At 38.9% G+C, this 23,417-nt stretch overlaps 1 protein-coding gene across 12 annotated transcripts in view; it reads right to left on the bottom strand.

The window, feature by feature from the left end:
- The window catches only part of RBFOX1 (RNA binding fox-1 homolog 1), a 773,250-nt gene that overhangs the window by 497,774 nt on the left and 252,059 nt on the right, over positions 1 to 23,417 (bottom strand). For all 12 annotated transcript variants that reach the window (XM_088064272.1, XM_088064270.1, XM_088064271.1 and 9 more), the window contains one exon: positions 7,148 to 7,195. In XM_088064272.1, coding sequence (XP_087920398.1) covers positions 7,148 to 7,195 — 48 coding nt within the window. Of the gene's footprint in view, positions 1 to 7,147; positions 7,196 to 23,417 lie in introns of those variants that run through there.

The raw sequence follows: 23,417 nt of genomic DNA, 5'->3' as shown, positions 1-23,417 counted from the left end.
ATTCTGTCCCTCCTCCTTCACTGTGACAATGCTGTTAAGCATAAGCAATACTTCTGTTTGAAACACTGTTTCCAGAGAGCCTCAATGCCCAAAAAGAATTCCCAGCACAGGCCAGCTCCTGGGCAATACCTGGATACCAACAGAGAGGAGGAATCACAGAGCTCCAGCCTCTGGAGCCAGATATTCCTGGAGTGGCATTCCAAGCCTGTCCAACAGACTCAGATGTTGCTGCAGGCACAGAACTGAGCCCACATGCACAGAGGGTCAGTGCACAGCCTCTGCTCCCATCCACATTTATGCTGAAGACATGGAGCAGAAGAAACAAAAGAGAATTTCTAATACCTAGTATTCCTAAATATTTCCTTAAGAATATTTTTTATTCCGGTTATAAGAAGAGCAAATGCAAAAATATTAGCAGCAGTTAAATACCTAAAAGGATTCAAATTTTCAATCTCAAAATTTAAACTTTCCATAGAGGTACAGTATTTGATACACAAATAATGTTATTTATCTCTCTCCATTTTATGACATAGAGCAGTGGCCTGCATCGACTTCTTCTCACAAATCTTAAGTGCCATTTCCAAGTGAATTTAATTTCCAGATGAAAGAATAGTTTGAGACTCTTCTGTACAGAGATCATTTTGCTGCCACCAGTGTAAGGCCTCCCTCCTGTTTCAGTGCTCTTTAGACCAGGTCCAAAAAACCCCTGTGACCACACAAAAAACCTGCAAATAAGGTGAGTCACAGGTACATAAAAAATATAGAGGAGCAAATGTCAACTGGGAACTTTTCTCTGAAGTGTCAATAAAACTCTCTGGCACTTGTAAACAATATGAAACCCCACATTGAGGAGTCTGGGTTCTGAAAAGCTGATGCCACCCAAAACCTTTGAAAAGGAAATGTTCCACCACAGTAGCAAAAGTCGCAGTCTCACATTGCTGTGAAATTTTATTGGTTCACAAACACAGACAAGATCCAAGGCATGTTCCCATTCACAGCATATTATTTATATTTATATTTAATATTTATAGATCTGTGAGGTTTTCTCTTTTTATAGAACAAAAGCCAATTCCCCTCTGTTTTTATACCTCTAGAAAACTTAATGGCCAGATGTAAACAAAATTTCAGCAAGGCTTGAGTCTCTCATGAATTATTTTTCAGTTAATTTTGCTAGGTAATTGGAATCAAATCAGACTTCAGTTTTCCCTTTCGCCTCTGAATCTCAATATTTCAACTTTACAATTAGCCAAGTATTAAAGCAAACAGTTTCTGTCTCCTGCCCTCTCCCTTGTCCCCAAGTGAAACATAATTACTTGTATGCAATGCAGGTACAGTAGATATGAATATATGCCAAAGTAACTTGTGCATACATTTACTTCAGTGCTAATAAAATATTTTATTCATGCATATAAAAGAATGTTCTTTCTAGCTCAGTGAGCTTTTTAGGAGTTATTAGCAGGAATGTGTCATATACCTAATGAAATTTATTTCAAGGTAGAAGAGATTTAAAAAAAAAAAAAAAGTAAAATGAAGTCTGAGAACTAATTCTGTAGACAATCACAGAATTATAATTTCAAGATTTATCAAAATATCTTCCAAATGAAGATTTGAAAAAGTCTCCCAATAAAAATATAATTTATTTGCAGCAGCAATCATGTTTATACATATTAATACAGGGACAGGAGATGTGATGGTTCAAGATGGAACACTTTGGCAAAAAGACACACTGTAGTAAAAGCTTTTTTTAGCACTCTGCCTTAGCAGGTATTGCAGCACAGAAAAGACACTATCCATGTCCCTTCTGTGTATTCAGCATATGTAAAAGTCATGCAGCAGAACACGTTGACACTTCAGTGGGAGGTCAAATTATTGTTTTGGCACTTCTGTCACGCCTGTCACTTCAATTCCACTTTATCAAATTACAGATTGCTAGATAGAGTTGGATTAAGGGGAAAGACAGACACACACACACAGAGGAGCAACTGTCACCACTTCAGTTGTGAAATCCCATAATTGCATGTCAGTGACAGTGAGAACAAGAGAGCAGTAATAGGGCTGACATTATGAGCATTCAAATACCAGGAAACTTTGCAGCAAGACTTTGCACTCTGTCAAGCCACATGCCAGGAAATGGACTGGATTTCTGAGCAATTCATCACATTACAATTGCCAATATTTATTAGGCTGACTAATGCAGTGTCTTAAGTTCCAGGGCAACTTTCAGCTCCCTGTTTTTCCAAAAGTATTGCTTTTATTTGAAAAGAACATAAAACTAGGACAAAGGAGTTAAAAAAAAAATCCTTTGATTTAAAAGTATCGCTGAAAGTAGTATGAATAACAATAAATACTGCCTAAACAATATAGATTATGGGCTTGATTCAGCTTTGAGTTTTAGGATCCCTGGAGTGAAACAGATCTTGATTTCAAATAATTGTGAAGGAATCAGCCATGAATTTCAAGTGACTTTTCTGGCAACAAACAAACAAATGACACACACCACACACACCCAAAACTCTACCCTTTTGTGGAAGTTGTGGAAGCTTCCAGCTCTGCACTGAGGCTCAAGAAGCGTCACGTAAATCTGACTTACATGAGCTGAGATGTCAGGGGAAACATCTGCTGTGCTGTGACAGGAGGATGCTATTCCTGGAACAGCTCGTTATTCCCCCTCTGGGCTACTCCCCCTGCTTCCTGAATTCTGTGGTCAGCCCTCCCCACTTTGTGTGGTCCTGTCCTGCAATGGTTCAACAGCACCTGGTGCTGCTCATACAGCAGGGACAGAGGAACAGGAATTCACTCTGTTACACACCAGAAGGGCCAGTACCATTCAAAACTTTCTTAGATTCCTCTAAATCTATACCCAAATACAATTTAGACACTTCCATATCAATCCATTGGTCTCTATGATCTTCCCTCACAACAAAAAATAATTTCTTTTAATGGGAGTAAAAATGCATCTCAATAAACTACACAGCTATGCAGATTGCACAATGCCCTCACAAGGGAATAAAAATGACACCTATTCCTATTCACTGCTAAAGAGCCCCTAAAGAGCAGAGAAAAGGACTACCATGAAAGAAAACAGTATCATAACAAATTCACATCTGTGATGCCAGGAGTTCACTTAGTCCCTCCATGGTGCTCCTCACTATTTAACACCCTTATTTATTCCCTTCTACAGCAATATGAAGATCAGAGAAATTAGATAAATATTTTCTCCTAAAAAAGACAATTTCTTAAACTTCTAAGAAAAACATCTTCACAGGATCACTGAGAATAAATTTTAAAAAAACCCAAACCAACCTGCAAGAAGCCATTGAATAGACAAAGCAAAATATTTTTGTAATGCTGTTTCTTTTTCTCATTTTGTCTCAGACAAGCTTTATAACCTTGCCTACATCTGCCCTTCACACTTCTCTTTCCCCATATGTAACTCAAGCCATATAACTGTAAGTACTTTCATCATAGATGCTTTTAATTTGTTTGTAAAGTCATTTGAGATCCACTGACAGAAGGTACTAAAGAAAAAAGATAAAAAATTATAAAATATTTTCCACAGCAGACAGAGAGAAGGCAAGGCATTGCTGCCTCCCCTGTATCCCACAGCAGGCAATAGGAGCTAGGAAACATTTTGGCACTCCAGGGAACTCTGCTTCCTCCCTCACCTGTCAGGTTATTGCCCCCATGCACTGCCATGAGCTCTGCAGCTCTCACCAAGCCTCTGCATTCCCAGCTCCAAACTGGGACCTTTTCAAGTCAGGATGAAGCTCAAAAATTCTCCCTCCATTAGCCACTTCTTTCTCCAGAAAGGAAAATGCAGCAGGACCCCCGGGTGACCGTGATCCCCCCGCACACGGGGCTGAGCTGCTGCTGAAGGGGGGCATTTGCTGCCTGCCAGGAATGGGCAGAGAATGACACTGCAATTACATCCCATTAGGGGGAGAATCAGCTGAAATAAAACAGAAATTAAACAGCCAGAGCTGAAGAACAAAACATTCCCAGCGTAGTAAAGACAAGCTGAGATGAAGTTACCCAGCACAGAAAGGTTACTGTAAGTTAACTTCCAGTTTGCAGCTCAGTTCTCCATTTCAGGTGGAAATGTCACACAAAGGATGTCAGGGGACGTAACTTTGCATCAGAGTTTCAGTTTCACAGCATCACCATGAATTAATTTGATGATATGACAATTGCAGAGTAACACAAAGTGTGTCCTTTGTGCTCTATTCAAATCTCAAAGACAGAGCAGGACTGGGAGAAATCTTATTTACAGGGTTTTTTTCTTTTCATATTTTTGAAGATTACTGTTTGAAGCAAGTCCCATATAAACATATGAAAAAAAAAAGAGATAACTGCTCAGACCACATAAATACATTGAACTGAGATTAAAAAAAAACAAGAAAGATTTATAAAACATAATTTTATAAAAAACAAGGCAGGTTTCTCAGGTAATGGAAGATGATGGAGCTGTGTAAGGGCCACAACAAAAAGGCTGCACACATTGGAAGTCTTAGAGACAGACTGTGGTTTGGTTATATCAAATGGAAAGACTTCAAAGGAATCCACGTGCTCTCCCTCTTGGCAAAATGGCCAATATCCTTATTAATTGCCTTCCACCAGAAGCATTTTGTTTGTGCCCAGCACACAGAGTTATATCAGAAAACACTGGTAAAAGGAAAAACAACCTGACCATCTGCCATCGGCCTTGCAAGAGCAAAACATCACACAGGCTTTGGAATCATGGCTCAAATTCCCAAACATCACATGGCTAGCTGCAGAGATCCATGTATTTCTTACAAAAATCACACATGGTATGTTTTGAACAGGTTTCTTCCTGTGACAATTCAAGGGTCACTTTTCTACATTTGTTTCTTTGAGGAGCAAAGCTGAGCCATTCCTGTGCTCACAAGTCATTAAGGACCCAATATTGTGATGTTCACATTGGCGAGGGGAGATCAAAACAAGAAAGTTTGGGTGTGTCAAATGCAGAAAAAAATCTTCACTATGGAGGAAACGAGTTGTACATGCACTTCTGGGTCTTCTGCTGGAAATATTAAAGGCAATTTAATAATTCATAATTATCCAGGCCAGAGGGAGCAGACTGTGCATTGCTCATCAGCTGGTATTCTCAAACCTGGGAGCTTCTAGCCTTGCAGAAAATAAATAAAAATCTTACATGGAAAGGTCAGTTGAAGACAATGGAAGGAGAGACAGATCACAGTGATGAAGTGGTTACGATAATTAACTGCTATTTTGGAATTTACAAAATAATAGATTTCAAGTACAGTTGAATTTATATAATAATATATAAAAATAATAATAGATTTTAATTATAGTTATTAAATTTGAGTTTGCCTCCAGGCAATGCTTTAGTCATCGTTTTATAAATTTCTACTTCAGAAGTTATAGATTAGGAAACTTCAGAGAAAAAGGAACACAAGAAAAGGCACCTTGCAGGTTTATATTTTGTGGTTAACTGGGAAAATTTCCCCTTAATTACTAATGATATAGTTCATTAGTAGTAGATTTCATTATGGCAGTGCAAATTATTAGATACTAATGATGCATGCCCTAATTGCAGTAGTTTGTCTTGATTTCAAGTTCGATGAAATAAAAATATTTATTTATAATGTTTCAGGTTTATGAATTACATTCCATTCTTAACTGATGCTTTCAACAAACATGAAACAATGCATTAGTATTAAGCAAGATAGATGGATCTGTGTCTGATGATCACTGGTAACTCTCTCCCTGGACTGGAAAGATCAACTGCCACTTAAACTTGGTGGAAGCTTCAGTTTTGGGGCCAAACACAGAGAAAAGATGAAACAGACCACACAGCAACAGCTCTTTCAAAGTGCTTCCACAAAATAACAAAAGGAAGAAGAAAAATGGATGGGTTTTCTAGACGATACTTTCTGCTAATTGCAGTCTCTGCACATAAAAGCTGCATATCCTGGGTCACTGAAGGTGGGAAAAACACTTTAGGAAAGCACCCCAGGTCAGAGCAGTCACTCTGAGTCACAAGCAGCCACAAGAGAAGGTATCAGACACACATCATCTGTAATTCCTCCTGAAGTGGCATCACAAACCATTAAAAACCCCACAGGTGCTCTGTGAGATGAAAGTTGCAACAGAAGGAAGAAGAAATACAACACTTCAATAAATTGTTGTCCAAAGCTTTGTCAGGCTCCTGACACCTTTTCCCATAATTTAAATTACTGTAAGGACTTCTGGTTTGGGCAGTTTTTGTAGATGCTACAACATGAAAAACAAGTCAAAATTTGGGGTTTATAAGTAAGGTCCCAGCCTGGATTTAGCACATTGTAAAGCAACATGAAGCTAAATGGAAGGACCTGGAGTTTGATGAAAGCTGATGCTCAGAACCTGCAGCCTCAGCAGGACTGACAGAGAACCAGCTGAAGTGAGAGACTTTAAATCACATATCATGTGCTCAACACCTCCACAAACTCAGGTATCACTCCACACAGAAATACTCTGCACAGATCTAGTAATCCAGATTTTCAAACAAAACACGTTACTCTCTTTAAAACTGGATTGATATTTATTTCTGACAATTTTTCTTTAAGCTGAAGGCTTCTTTGTGAAGCCATTGTTTCTTGGTTAGTTTCTACCATGAGTAAAGTGAAGAACACAACTGAAAACATATTTTGTATCTGGTTTATATTTGTCCACAGAAAATTAAAGTGGAAACATTTGTTTAAAAATCAACCCTTTAAAAGAAAAAAAAAATTCAAAGGTACAACTTATAAAGCAGGAAAAAGCAGTCATCTTGCTGTCTTACAAATATTTAACATGGTATGCCAACTTTCTCATGAAAGACACACAATGACTAGATTAATAATGTAAATTAAGAATAGGAAGTGAAACTGCCTTGTAAACTTTTCGTAGTATAGACTATAATTCCCTTCTGAAAAAGCAGTTATTTGAATTTTTAACCAGTATATTCAATAGACTAAGACTGTTTTGTCCCCGCTGAAGTTAAAATACAACATGAATACATACACATGTGAAGAACCATAACATAATTTCACATCATTTAATTTTTAAAAAAATACCCAAACAACAACCGGAGAAAACCCCAGCTGCTAGAGTTGCATGAAAAATCACATTAAAACAAGCCACTTACTTTTCTGTCCTCAGTTTCTACACCAGAACTGCACTCTGCTTTAGTGTCCTGAAAGCACAAAGAGATATGCCCATGTCACAAAGCACATTGACCAGCACTGGGGGAGTAACTCAGGCTGAAGAACTGCTGTTTTGTACACAGTTATTTAATTATACAATGTCTAGCATTGTGCCTTTAGGTGAAGTTTATTAAACTTTACTGCAGGCATAAATTTACAGACAGGATTGAAAGAACACAAAAAATCCCCAACACATATTTCAGTGTGGTATAGCCAGCTCCCAGGAAAAAAATATGATTTTTTAGTAAATATTTTTACTTCCATCTTGAGGAAAATATATTTTTTGCTCACTTTTTATAAAACAAAAAACAAGTGATGGAAGCTGAATGAAATATAAAGGTAAGCTAAAGAGGAAAAACTGCTCAACCTTCTATCTGTTATCAAGGGCTAACAAGGACCTGATAGGTATTTGTGTCTGAATCTCATTGCAATGTGCAAGAAGAGCAAACCTCTATTTATAAATGTGTAAATAAGTGTGTGTGCACAGCCTTTATACATGTGGGAACTCTGGACATGTTTCCTTCAGGAGTGAAACAAATGATCTCAAACCTAATGACACCCAACACACGGCCCTTTATTCCTAAAGTGTTTTGACTCATTGAGCCTATGGATTTTTGTGCTGAGGATGTACAGGGATAACGGTTAACACAAAAATTATACTTCTGAAAGGCATTTATTGCTTCACATTCAGCCTTTTTACAGCAAATTACTGCTGGAAACTGAGTAAGCCAAATACCATTCAAGTCACCAAGCTGGAGACAAGTGACCCAATAATTTTCTTTTCAGCTTTACATTTTTAGTGAGGATATTCTTGGTAGCAAATTTTGCTTCACTATTGCAGCTTTAGAGGTTTCTATTGGGAAAAGAATATCATATGGCAGAGGGAAATTTTTTGTGAAAAACTTCCCCAACCTCTCACCAAAGCTGGAAGTACTCTAACCAGATTTCAGAGTATTGATTAGGTACTAGCACATAAATTCCAATGCTGATAGTAAATAGCAGCTCTTATTAAAAATGAAAACAAATGTAAAATGAAGAATTTATGTTTCTTCAACAGCATGTGTATTCATTTTAAATGAAGGACTGGTTTTACTTCTAAGCCAAAGACTTCCTGCCTACACCTCTAAAAGATTTCAAAAAAATTGAATCATTCAGCCAAGAAGGATAAGGCAAGGTTTCCTGGAAAAAAAATATTTTAATTCACAGCAAATTATATTAAAGATGGTTTCATGAGGCATATCAAGTTGTGTCACTTCTTAAGCAGAAAAAAAACATTTGTTATTCTAGCCAGTCTAATACATGAATCAGCACCTTTAATACTCTATATATTCCATCACTTTTATGGGGAGCCAGATTGTACTTTGTGGAATATAACACTCAAAAATTTTCTTTCAAGTGTGCCTTACTGGCAGCCAGACAGTCTCTCCCCACATCTCCCACGTGAGGAGATGGAAATACCCTCCCTGCCCACAGGCTCACTCCCTGAGCCTGTTTGGATATTTATATTGGCTTCTTTTTGGGGAGGGAGGGAAAAAAGCTCAGCTTTTCAAAAGCCTTCTCCTCAGGGGAATGAATTCAAACTTCATTAGCACCAGTGATCTTCACGTCCTAGCTGTGCCCTAAAGTCACCTTTCGGAAAGAATGTAATGTTCTTTAACATATTTATTGCTTAATCAAAAATGAATCATCTCTTTCCATACTACCAAGGACAAGAGTGGCTCTGTCTCACACACTGACCCAAATTAGCTGAAAGCAGAATAAAGTAGCTCCTCTCAGACTCTAGCCATGGCTATTACAGGCTCTCAGCATGATGAATATACCTGAAGACCCAGGAGCACTCTGATCCCTTCTGCTGCCCAGGGAACAGTTTCGTTTGCTATTTCACCGCTGTCCTTTCCCATTAAAAGCAATTTCTAAGAAGCCTGAGTTCATAGGCATTCATTACTCAATTAAAAATGCAGTTTTATCTGGATGAAACTGCTATTTTAAGGTCCCCAACTCCCCTGAGGCCGTGCTCCGCCCAGCCGCGGCCCACAGGAGGGGGAGTTATATGTAGCAAGGGCCAGGGATAAAACGAGGCTCTTTTCTTCCTGGGATGGTGTCCCAGCTTTATTCAGGGGAATCCAGTGCAGAAATAGGAAAAGTCTGATCTCGAGCTCCTTTTTGAAGTGAGGGGAAAAGGGGTAGGGTTGCATGTTACAGCCAATGGGAAAATTCAGTCCCGAGGGAGGAGTCGGGGGAAGGGCGTATATCTCAGGATGATAGCGTGTTTCTTAATGCATTACAACATGAAACAAAGCCCATCCTCCTCCCAGCACAGCTCCTCGGCTTGGCTGGAGCTCAGGTGCAGCCCCCAGCCCAGCCAAACCTCTCCTGGAGCTGAGACCTCGCCTGTGACTGAGGCCAGCCCTGGGAAAAGCTTGGGCCTGAGCTGCAAATGACAGCATTTCTGCTTTGGCTTTCATCCCTGAGCGTCAGACAAGCATTGCACCCCTTAGTGCTTGGTTATTTATCTAAAGATATGGAAAGTGCATCTTTACTAATTAACCACTGCATCCTTAGCAATGAAAACCACATCTGCATGGGATCAACCTCTGCAAGAATGTGTTATCTTTCAAATCCTGTACAGTCAGATGTAGCTGGAGAAATAGCTGTATGTCTTCAAAACTACACACCTGGATTCAGACTTCTGCACAAGGGCAAGATAAAAAACAATTAATTTTCTGAAGCAATTAGTGTTGTAATTCTTTAAACCAGTGAAGCCACTGGATTAATCAAATCTATGTTTAAGTATAAATATTTGAGTATATGTCTACATCCTAGATATACTTTTTTTTAAAGAAGAAATGTACACAGACCCTAAGCTTTAAAAATCATCAAAATGAATCATCTGTCAATCTCAGAGCAAGAAGGGAAGAAATGAGAATGTGCTTCTCTGAGAGACATCTGTGCTACTTTCTCTAAGTGCAAAATGACAAAGTGCTGTCACTTCCTAAGTGTACTGCAAATTTCCCAGCTCTATGAATTATTTGAGATCGAGAGGCACCATTGCTGTAAAGCAATTGTAAAATCTTAGAGATCTGAACAATGTATCGGGCAACTTTCTTTAATGTTGTTACATCACAAAAAAAAAGGTAAAACCTAGAAAATATGTTCCTTCTGAAGAATTATTTTAGGCAAACTATACAATGATAGAATACTTCACAGCTGATGTTTCATGGGAAAGATAGAATTAAATACAAAACCCTCTCATCCATTTCAGTTTAAAACCAACACAATTCCTTTTTTCTCTAGGTGTCACTGCATAAGAGCCAATTAAATAATATTAGTACAAACGTATTAAGAGCTCTATGTTTTATATAAATTGCCTTTTTGTTCTGTTGTGTTTGGTGGCAGCAACAGGGAAACAAAGCAGGGTTTTCTGCATGACATTGGGAGCAATGCAGGACAAGCACAAATTTAAGGGCTGGGATTTCTCAGCTTTAACACACTGGGCCCTTGGGGAACAAATCTACCACCTTCATCAACAGTAGCACTATCAAAATGTTCCTGAGCAGAGTGAAGTAAAAACCCTACAAGGCCAAAATAATTCTTGGTAGTAGCATGGCCCTGCATAAGATTTTGGCTTTAGGATGCAGTAGAAGCCTGCATATATATAATTTTACATAGTTTCTGTAATTCTGCATTTAATTACACTCCCTGAATTGCAAGCAGGAATAGTGAAATCACTAGCCTGGAGGATGCATTGGTGCTGCTAATACCCTGCACACCCTGTGCTTCACCACACTGCAGTTTGCTCTCTCCTGCCATCCCAGCCCTGCTTCCTTCCTCATTTCCTTCCTCCTTTCCTTCCTCTTCCTTCTTCCTTCCCTCCTCCATCCCAACACGGACTGCCAGAAACCACCCAGAACAACCACAAGAAATCAGAAACTTCACAAAAGTGTTCTGAATTTCCGGAGTATTTCCTGTCCCCACTAAGGCACCGTGAAAGGCAAAGCCAATTCCTGTGCAGCCACAGCCCAGCTGGAGCAGGGATGAGCCTCTGGAATTCCTCTGGAATTGCTCTGGAATTCCACCTCTCCCAGCCATCCCCGGCTGGGCTCTTCTGCAATATCAAGGATGAGCAGTAGGTGGAAGCAAATAACCTTGTAAAACCCTGTTCAGCCTCCCGTGAAAGATAAACCTATTGCTGCTCAGGTGTTTTACACTTGTCCTTGGCACCCCAACATACGCCAACAAATAATTGGTTTTTTCTGCACAATACTGGCTTCCCGCTTGAAACAGACAGCAGTTTAGCGATAAAAGGTGGTTTGCATCGTTTGGAGTTGTTTTTAGGTCTAAAATTTGCACAGATGAAACAGACTCCTTTTAATGACTAAAGCATTTAGAAAGGTAACATGATCTTAAACAAAGTAAGAATATATATATACTCAAATATATATAAAATCCCAAAGTACACAGTCAAATTCTAGGTTATTGATTTTTTGGATATTTTTATTGACTTTTAAGTATCTTAAAGCCCTGAATTACTGAGGAAAATACTTAATGTATTTCCCTATCCGTTGGCCATTATGTTTCATTATTGCTGCTAACAAACAGGCTGCCAGCAGAAGAATTCATTTGAATTTCATATTAGTTCTATTTCATCCATCCCTGAGAACAAATTAACCACACAGTAATACTTACTGAAGAAGAAAATAAATGAAAAATGAAACCTTAGCATGTGACATTCAAGTCTTCACTAAGTTTGTCCCCAGCAACTCAGGCAGAAGCCTCATCAAATTAACAAACCAATTCAAGTATTTGAATGGCTTCAACAGTTGCAATGTCAAAGATGTAGGAGAGGAGCTTTATTTTGAAAGGAATAGCCTCATCTCTATTTACTAGCATTTGTGGACCAAGAGGTTTGTGTCTACAAGCAGAAGCCAGGAGGAAACTGGGCCATCTGTACCTGTTTGTGATGCCTCAGGGGCAGTTTGAGTAGAGTCAAAAAGGAAACAACCCATCTGATCACAGATTTAAATACAAACTTCTCCAGATTTTAGGGAGCTTTCTTGTCTTGTTTCTAGATAAAAGCAGACTCTAAGAGAAAGGTTTTCCAGACTCTTGGAAACTGAACTGACAAATTTTATAATGAAAAAATTACGGCTTATAAAAATACTGCTGTATTTTTAATAGAGATTTGAAAGGCCTCGTGTGTGTGTGTGCCCTCCCACACAGGCACCCACCACCAGGCTGTGCCAGCAAACACCAGCTCTGCTTTCTTCTGCTTCCAGCCCTTTGCTCATGCTCATTTACACTTCCCAGGGCTATCAAGAGTTAATTTCAATTTTTTTTTTTTGCCCCAAGGAAAGCTTTGGCTTTCTCCCATATAAGGACTTGTTTGAGGGAACAGGTACTGCTGCTGCTGGAGCTTTATGGACTGGAGTATATAAAACCTGCACACTCCTCTTTCTTTTCTTTCACTCACCTTCAGGAGTTACTTGTCCTTTTCTTAATGCTCTCCAAACACTCTGAGATGCACAGACACGTCTCTGCACAGCACACAATCCTCCTGCCACCCTCACCCCTCCTCTCTCCAAACAGATGCTTCATCAGCCCAGTGGTGCAAAGGTACCTGAGTGTAAAACCTCCACCTTTCCCCTTAGCCATCCCAAAACCACACATAAAATAGCAGCATTTTCAGGAGATACAGATGGAATTTTAAGATGTGAATCAGTCATGTAGCAGTATCCAGCTGTAAATATTTGCTTTTGAAGCCTACATCAGTTTAAGACTTAAATTTGGCCTAGTAAAGATTTCATTTTCAAACCTGGCAACAGAAACTGGCATTTGGTAAAGCTGTCAGTTTGGACAGTACAAAAACACTTAAGATTCCTAAATGCAACATCATTTTGACCTACAGGTCCTTCTGAAATTCCTTTTCTATATGTCCCTCTACTTTCAAGGCTGAAAATACACAGGAACCTCCAGAACTGTAAATTTTAACAGTTTTAAACTGTTATAACTGGATTTTTAAACGAGATTTTATTTATCTAATAAAATTGCCTTAGGTGTCAGGTAGGCCTACATGAAAAGTTGTATGTTTGAAATCACTGAAATCTTGGTGGTCAGTAGATATTCCTGATAAATTCAAGGAGTTGTTGAGAAAGCTGCTGATGTGATTTCAGCACAGCCACACAATGTGTAAGCTGGGTAAGGACACAACTGGCAATATACACCTGGAGTACAGAGGCAACTGTGAGAGAAAAAAAACCCAATTTGAAAGTTTATGTTTTCAAATTAACAGCAGCACAACAGCACAACACCAGTCCTGAAGGAATCTGTCTTTTTTCAGACAGATTTCCTAAAGGAAACAAGCATTAAAATTCCTTCATACCTCAGACATCTTTACAAAACCCTTTACAATGTTTTTACTAAGTTCAGCCATATTTGACAGGGAAATAAATAAAATGTCAAAGATATTCCTGTATTTTTCATAAATTAGTGCCTGAGGAAAAGCCAGAACATCACTTGCAAAGCCATGCCCTACTCCAGCTGATAAAAGACCCCAAAGAGAGGTGAGGATGCTGAGAGGAGGAGGGCGAGGAGGAGGAGGAGTGAGAGGGGACTGTGTGGGCACAAGGTATAAATCTATAATAAAACTATTCCTCTTAAGTCCAACTTTCACAAAGTTCCTTCAAGACTGAAGAGGATTTTTGTTGAACTTTTAAATGGAGTTCAGTCATTTTGGATTATGTAGTGATAAAAAGCATAAATTTAAAATTAAATAGTGATTTTTCAAGTTTGTAGAGTGACAGAACAGGAATTGTTTAATGGCAGAAGATGTGTGATGACTGCAGAAGTGCCTTGGAAAATTAGGGCTCTGTAAGAATCTATTTTCCCTTTGATATTACACTACACTTTTGATAATCACAAAAAGTCCAGTTTTATGCTTTTAATACGTTTTCACAAAGTATGGCTGTCAGTTACATTCCCAGTAAGCTGGCTATGTATTTACTCTGCTTTCTTGAGTAAAATTGAAACAGAATTTCATATTGAACTCAAGACTTCCCTCAATAAACAACCCACAAACTTTCTCACTTGTGCCTCGCTGAGGGGGAGTGAGTGGGGTTTTGCTGCCTACAGGGGTTAACCCACAGCCATCAGAAACTCAAAATGCTTCAGCTCCTGCCTATTCTCAGAAGTCATGAGTAGTCAGGTCACAAATTATTGGTGCTTCATAAACCGATTTCAGCTTCCTGGCCCAGCGCTGTGTCATTCCAGTAGGAAGAATACAGAAACAAAGGCACGACGATGAACATCCAAAGGACTGTTCTTACCATGAGCAAACTCAAAAGGAGCTCTGATGATGACAGATATTGCTTTAACACCCAAGGGAAATGATGATTTGGACTGGAGCCTCAGGCAGCAAGTTGGTACAATTTAGCTTTGAGAAGTTTCCTTATGGAACAATAGTCAGAGCTTTTTGTACTTGTTGGCAAGGAGAGAATGTCTGACATGCCGTTTCTTCTCCCATGCCTAGTGTAGGGTAAACAAGCCCAGTGTGCTCTGAAACATTTGCCAAGCTGTGCTGTCATGAAGACAGCAGAACCCTTTGGGCTCCCGAATATTTCCAGAAGCACACAGCTAAAAAGACACTGCTGACATCAGAGCCAGTGTCCAACACCCACTCCCCTGGCACAGAGGGTGGCTCAGCAGCCCAGCAGGGAGGAAAACAGCCAGGGTCAGTGGCACAGACTCTTACTGTTCCCTCTGCTCCTCTCTTAGCATCCCCAGCACGTGCTCTGCCCCAGGGCTGCTGCTCACAGCTCGATTTCCAGAGAAGTGTCTCAGCACTGGAGTCAGCAGGTACAGGGTGCATTGTTCCTCCCACGCCTTCCCTGGCTGCTCCCCCCAGACACACATATATATTTATATATGTATGTATACTATATATTTAGATTTGCCCTAAATAGCAGCACTAAAGTGATGAGCAGAGGCTCACTGAACACAAACAGCCCTGGCATCTTCTTGCCAAAGGATGGCTCTGTCTCAGTGCTGCTCAAGAGATGCAGAAAAAAACCAAACTAAACCAAACCAACCTCCCCCATCAAATAAACCATAAAAACACACAGCCACTTCATGCACCTAAACCCCTTTCTTCAATTGTGACCATAAATTTTGTGGGTTTGTGTACAGATCCATGTGCACTGAGGAATTAGATTCCTTTTTAAATAAGGACTATTGATTCCTTAGTTGTAGTAAATACTTGCAAATACCTAATAAAGCAATGCAGCATTTTAAATTGGAGTGCAGATAATAAATATCTCTGTGTAATACTGTGCAGTTTAAGAGGACATTTCATTATAACTGAAATATAACAGTTCCTACATTTTCTTTATAAATGATTTCACTGTATATTCAGACTGGCAAATGCTTTTCCCCCATAGGTGTGTATGAAAGATGAATGCAAAAATGAGCTATGGCATTTGGGAGAGAGAGGTGACAGGTAATCTAAAGCAGCATAACAAGAAGTTAAAAAACAGATTTCAATCAATCAAAAAATTAAGAAAATCACTTTCCCTCTCCTTTTCTTAAACTAGTAGAGAAATGAAAGGAAAAAGAAGCCAACAAAATGCAATTTTTTAATTTTTTTTAATCTTTATTAGTCTCATAATCTGCAACTTCTCACTCACCAGACAGGTTAAATCATCTATTCACAGCAGAAAATCCAGTAGGAATGAAGCATCAAGCATTATACTATTGACTTTTAGGAGCTATCCAGGACTAAAACCTCGAGAGTAGCTCTATAACTCTCATTTTCCCTCCTGTCTAAACACGAAGCTTTTCTACTTAAATGCACCAGCCTTGAGCTGAGCCTTAGGACTCAGGCTGCAGGCTCTCAACCATCCCAAAGGGGATAAGGACTCATCTCCCAGAGCAGGGCAAGGGCTCCTTTGCCATTTGAGAACCAGATTTCATCTGACCAACTCATCCATCCTGTCTCAGAAACTCCTCATCTTTTTGGCCTCTGAAATATCCCACAGTTTAATTACATATAATATTGAAAAACACACCCTTTTGTTTGGTTTGAATTTGTTCATCAACAGCTGTTTGGATGCCAACAACTCACCAGTGAAAAAGTGAATTAACTAGAGCAGTATTTAAAATACATCAGAGGTCTCTCTCAAATGCTAAAATTCAAACCAACACATTTCTCTCAACCCTAAGGAAAATCCTTCATCTCTTCCATGTAACCTTCAACTATTTGACACTTGATAAAATGTGAATGTTCCACTTTAATTAATGAAGTAGTTGATGTGTTGACCCAGGAAAAAGAGATTGTCATACTTATTTCAAAATTCTATTTAAAATATTATCTCACTGAATCTGATTTAAAAAAAAATCTGCACAAAATGGAGAATTTCATATTAAGAAATGCCAACTCAGCATGGCCAAAAGAATCTGGTGGATAAATTTACATCAGAGTGTGATCACCCTCACCTACACGTTAAATTTTCTGTCTGTTCTTTCTATATTATATTATAGGCTAAAATACACAAGGGTGTGATTTTGATAAAGTTTTTCTTCCAGTTCAATCAAGTTACCCAAGCATGAATACTGGACAGTATCTAAGCTGCACAATTTAAAACAAAGCAAAATAGTGACAGTAGATCAATTTCAAAGCTAAAAAACTGATTAAATGGGCTGATAAAGCCCATTTTTTGATGGAGCACAAATGGCACTGCTCCTGAACTCAGAACATTGCTTTGATGAATTATTTTCAGCCCATGGTAATATAAGTACACACATTTCCCTTAAACTAGAAAGTTGTTAAAATCGTATTAGAGCAGAAAAATGTATTTCTCCCTCTTTTTCTATAAACCAGGTTAACGCACTTTTATTTGACCTGGTAAATTTTCTAAACCACTTTTTGGCCAGACCAATTCAGAATTTATGATCCTAATATACTGAAACTTTTTCCTTAAAGACTGAACACAAATCCTAAACCTTAGATGGTAAAAAAAAAAATCCACAGCTTCTTCATGGAACCTGAATTTTAGCAGCTCCTGCTCTCAATCCTACTATAACTTTAGCCAAGATGGGTTAAACACAGAGAGAACACAAGCTGACAGGTGATATATGCTTCCTATTTTGCTGTTCATATAACCATTAACAATAACTGCAATAGAGCACATGAATGATAATGACCAGACACTCACTGAACTGGAAAATCCAATATTCTTTACCAAGGTGAAAGGTGGGGAGGAGTGGATCTATTAAAATAATTGTCCCTCAACTAATATGTAGTATGTCAGCTCAGTAAACAATGTGTCCATAAAGCGGTTTCTTATTCCTTATCAATTGAAGGGATTTTACTGGGCTGGTGGTGGTAGCAGTAGTAGTAGTAGTAATAATAATAATAATAATAATAATAATAATAATAATAATAATAACTGTGACGATAATAAAAGAATAATTTATTGGAATGAGTGAAAAGAATCACTGCTATGTCACATAATGTCAACAAGCTGAAACTTTTCTAGCTGGGATACCCTGCTCTCTAAAAAAGTAAAAAATAAAAAAAAAAACTCAAAAAACAAACAAGAAAACAAACAAACAAACAAAAGAGAAAGAGACCAAAAAAAACACAAACAAACAAACTCAAAACCAAATTACAGCCTGAATCTAAGGGGTTTTCTTAGTTGGATTCCTGCAATTTAACCAGCTTCAGATTTCATTAATGCAAGCGCGTCAAATTACAAACTCTCCAAACAGCTACTCTCACAAACTTTGCATTTCCTCTTGCTCTTAAGGCAAATTCAGGGGTGTAATCTTCAGCAAAACCGAAATGATAAGGAGAGCTCCGTCCCCAAAGGTGCCATGGCTGTTTCCCGAGGGGAAATGTGAGATCCCCAGCGGTGCTGGGTTATTCCATCACAGGGATCGCCGGTTCCACTGCTGACCCAAAGCTCACCCAATTAACCTGAAAGATTAAGGCCCACATTCCTTGCTACACTAAGGCCAAATGGTTCCATTTTCCTCCCCAAAAACAAAGAAGAGTATTTTTTGAAGCATGTTTTAAAATGTTTTTAAAACATGTTTTAACTCACTATTACAAAAGTAATAAATGCATTTTATAAATGCATTCGGAACAGCACCAAGGCACTCGGGTAGTCCACACATGTGCCAAGTGAAAACACAACTGATATACCCTCTGGAAGACAACCATTATATTCACTCTTCTAAAACAAAAAGAAAAATGCTGTTATGATTTATCCTAGCTGAAAAGAAACAAGAGAATTTCAATAATATCTTCCACTAAAACAGAGCTGCTGTTCTGTAAAACATGTATCCTTGAACACAAACATAATTAACTGCTTTTCAGCACTCACTGGAGCCTGAAAGGATCCTAAAATCCCTTTAAGTGGATAGAATGAAGCATATTTTCATCAGAATTGAAAATACTAAATGAATTTAAAAGGTAATTTGTTGGAAATTCTGTTTTTAAGAAGGATTACAGGTGCATTAGTACAAAATTAGGAAAAGAGGCTTTTTTTAAGTCACTGTTTTTAAAAGTCTTCTTTTCCATTTTGTGCTTCAACATATGACAGTTTTGTATATAAAGGTTGTCCTTATAACATCTGAGTCACACAAATTCTCTCTTCCACAGTCCATTATCTCATAAAAGAAATGCCATAAATGCAAAAGTGAAAATAGCATCAGCAAGTCATTAGGGTGAACGATGTTCACTGAAGGAATCCAAATAAATACAGTTATTTCCCTTTGGAATTCCTGGAGTGATTTGGAATTGCAGTCATAACTGGTAAAAACTGCCTCAAAACTGATCAATAATAAAGAACTTTGAAGTAAATTTAACCTGAGATCTGCTACCAGTTTTGTTTCATTGTTTCTGTAGCTTCAAATTCACACCAAATAAATATTCCCACCAAATAAAGTATTCCTTTCTGCTGCTAGTTAATTTTTTCACTGCTTAAACTGATTAACCATACAATTTCATCATTCCTTCAAAAGAACACCTAAAACTGTGTCTAACTTTACAACAGAAATGTTGAAAATCATCCTTTCACACTGGAATCAATCTTACTGAGCCTAATGATATTAAAGGTGCAGTCAGAGAAATACATTCTATAAAATTATGTGATGATAATCAAAGGATAATGTTGGGTAAATCACATCAGATAGCCACCAACAACTAACACTTTTTTTTTACTGATCAGGCTGGAAAAATCCATTTCTTAATGGGGTATAATGATGCAGTAAAGCCAACGTGAAGCTGATGTTCAAGAGATCTGAAGAAGGTTCAGAAAAGCAGAGCCAGGGCAGGATTTGGCAGCAGATGAGCACTGAGATGCTGCAGCAGAGCTGCTCCACTAAACATTGCCCCTGCTCCCTCTCCACGATGCAAATCTTTCCCCAGTAACTAATGAATAAAAGCACAGGCAGCTGATATCAGAGTGCTCACAGGCTCGGGAGGAGCACAGATGAAGGACAGTGATCTCCTCCTGTCCTCAGACCTCCTGCAATGCTGAAGGAACAAACCTGCAACACGAGAGCACTTGCAGGATGAGCTCCCCAAATGTGCATGTCTTCTGAAGGCTCCAGCTAACTGCACTTCACATAATTCCCACCTGGCACCCTCAAAAGCAAAAATACAGAATTCCCAAATGCAATTCATGGCAAATACTTGGTCAGCCCCTCTCTGCTGCTTGTCAGGGATTCCAAAGTGCAAGGGGAACTCCACAAGAGTAGAGGCAGCTTCTGACCAGCAGGTTGATTTCTTCATATGTGAAACTAGTTAAGATCATGAATCATTTTTTAGAGTGTAAATTTGACTAGGAAATTATAATGGGCAATTCATACTCAATTCTGTAAAGGTATAAGAACTTACCTTAACCTACAGAATATGTAAACCAAATTTTTAAATAACAATACAGGGTAGAAGGAGACAACTGGAGCAGTAAGAGTGATAATAGCTGCCTGGATTTCAGCAGAGGCAGGAGCTCTGATATCCTGAATAGAAGCACTCAGGGTTTGTGACTCTGGGCCAAGAGCACAGCACTGAACAGTGACAGAGGAGGTTTCTGTAGCCCAACACCTAGAAAAACTTTTCCAAGTCAACTTCTGATTGCTCCAAGTTAATCAGGTACATTCCACAGAACTGAATTTGCAGAAAAAGCAGAAAGATCAAAAATCTGAGTCAGGATTTCTGACAGCTGAAAATACCACTGAGAAACTGCATTTTTGTTTGTGAAACCCCCAAATAATCGAAAGGCAGCAGTGTAAGAGCTCAGACACGAAACAACTTTAACTCTGAAACTGCCACTGGTCTTTAAGATGATCTTTCCATGCCCACCTCCCCACAGGAACTGCAGCCACCACCGTTTCCCCAGAATTATCCATTTTCCCCAGGGTCTCAACTCTGTATTGCACAAAGCAGCAGCTCTTGCTCTAACCACCTTGCTTCTCTGCACATTATTTTCTGACCAAAAAAAACCGATGATAAGGTTTTTCAACAAGATGAAATAACAATTCTTGATTGCAAAAATAATAATCACAATGACTGCTTAAGTCATCTTCCTTTGCCACCACATCCAGACAATACTGCCTCTTTGTGGACGTTTCAAACCTTTAGAAAAGAAAAGAGCCTACGAATATTTAACTTTCTTTTCCTCTCATTTCTGATTTAGATGCCTAAAAAGATTGCAATCCATGTTTACAAGCACTGAACATTACAATGATGAAAAATTATTTGCTTTGTGTGTCAGTAAATCACTGTGTTCAATTTCTGTATGTTATTTTATTTTACTCACAAGTCAGTTGCAGGCTTATTAATGACTACAGAAAACAGACTGAATTAAAAGCCCTAAATATAAATGTTTCAAGGAAAAAAAAATATGGAAAATTACAATCTACAACCCTAAAAGAAATATTTTTATAACCTACTTTAGAATAGGTTATATGTTTACATCCTCCACTGAAATTTTGGCAACCATGACACTGTGATGATACCTTAGTTAACTGCTGCTGTATTTTTACAAATGCCCACTCAAGAAGAGAAATTATCTATTTGAAACTAGGAAAAATATTTCCAACACCACGTCCAGCAATACCAGGTAGGTTAAAGCCTAGAGAGAGGAAGTAGACTTGAATAAAAGTTATTCAGAAAATGGAATTTTGGCTTATTGAGAAAACTGGCATTTGAAAATTCAGGCCATTGCAAGGCACTGGTGATAACACACAAACTCCTGGAGCTGAGGTGCAGAACTGGGCAGAGTGAGCCCAGACAGACCCAGATCTGGGTTCAAGGCAGGAAAACAAATGTTTGTGCAGCCAATATTGGAGTCTTAACAGTGGAGTTTCAAAGTTATTTTTTAATGCAATAGAGAAAAAGGAGGGAAAAGCAAGATAGCCTGGTTTATGTTTGGACAGGAAAATTGTCAGTTGAGAGAAGGAGATAACAGAAAGCCCTGTAGAGAATTGTATAAACTGGGATCCCTACAAGCTTGAGATAGGCTGGGGGAGATGGGAAAACAGGTCTGCTGGTTTAGAGTGATAACCTAAAACCACAGCTCTTCCCATATTCTTCAAAAGAAGTACTTTTAATAAGAAAGAAATCCCAGCAATGCTGTTCCTTTCATCTCTACCTGCTGTCATGGTGCACTAACCATGGAACAAGAGTCACTCCAAGGCCATGCTCCAAAGGCTTACAGTGCAAATATCTCCCTGAACAGCCACAAAGTCAAACAAAAGGAAGGAAATTAACTCACAACATAATAATAATTAATAATAATAATAATAATAATAATAATAATAATAATAATAATAATAATAATAATAATAAATAATCTCTTCCTTGGCTTAATGAAGCTTCTCCACAGTCCTTGTTTCACCCTATGAGTTATTTTTTAACTCTGCCTGGTCACTTGGTGAGAGGCAGAGCTGACAGCAGAGCCAGACTTGCATTTCCTGGGGGAGGAAAAAATGAGCACAAACTTCAGCAGCACCCATCCCCAGGTGTGCAACTCCCAGCTGGAGCAAAACAAAATCTCAGATGTTTAAATCTCTGAGCAGCTGTGTGGCTCCAGGAATCCTGGAGGTCCCTCAGCTAAAAAAACCTGTACCCAGAGGTCTGGCTGTTCAGTGATGCTGCAAGGCTGCTGCTTCAGGCAACAGCAAGGAAATAGATTTGACAAATTCTCTTGAGAAATTCTGCAGAAATTCACACACATTGCAAAGATTTCAGTGTATCTGCTGGAAAGGAAGGTTTACAATCAGACAGACTGGTTCCAAGGAGCTGGAAATAGGTGACAAGGACACGCAAGGGTGTGTGAGTGCAAGGTGCAGGGTGAGAGGCACCACAGCTCCCCAGCATCACTGAAGCCCTGAGAACGCCTCTCAGGCACCTCAGAGCAAGTGTAACAGAGCACTGGAAGCACTTCAGTGCAACTGGGAACTCTGCAGCTGTTTCTGAGCTCTCTCAGCAATGCAGGGCTACTTCTGAACACTGTAAATGTGTAAATGCACATCAGCAAAATCCCTATCTGCATCAGCCCTGGTGCTCTGCTCTGCCTGGAAGGGACAAGGCTCCCCCCTCAGCAGCTTCCCTGGGGGCAGTGATTTTGCTGAAATGCATTCCCCAGGTGAGAAGGGCTCCCCAGTCAGTAAAAGGCGAGTATAATCCAGCATCTGACACAACCCAGCACACGGTGCCTGCTGCAGCTGGGCTTGCTCCGAGCCAGAGGCACTTGGGGAAAATCTTCCAGGGGACAAACAAGTCAGCCAGAAAAGAACTTACAGCAGCTCTGTGACTAAAATCACCCTTTACACGTGGAAAAGAGTCAAACAATAGAGAACTAAATTAACTGTAATTTGAAATATTATGTGAAAAATACCCCTAAGATATTTTTTATTTCAAGAAGAAATATTGCAGAAATTTTTAGTATGTACATTTTCAACAAACCTCAGTGTGGTGCATTAAAAAGGCACAGTGAAAGCTAAAAATTCAGCACTCACTGAACACCCACCACAGTGCTTGAATTTGGGAATATATGGCCATAGCAAGGCAGAGCAAAGGTATCCTTCCAGCCAACAGCTTCCTGAGAGTCACTGGTTTATTTTTAATTGTGCATTAATATTTTGCAGCAAAACCGACAGCTGCTTCTGATTACTCGCGTGAGAAGCAGTTTCCCAAAATTAATGATACTT

This window comes from Pseudopodoces humilis, chromosome 18, assembly GCF_049639895.1.
Source record: "Pseudopodoces humilis isolate 2021_Gansu_Grassland_sample_001 chromosome 18, ASM4963989v1, whole genome shotgun sequence".
NCBI lineage: Eukaryota > Metazoa > Chordata > Aves > Passeriformes > Paridae > Pseudopodoces > Pseudopodoces humilis.
The sequence above is the reverse complement of the archived record's forward strand: the minus strand, read 5'-3'. Positions and strand labels throughout refer to the sequence as shown.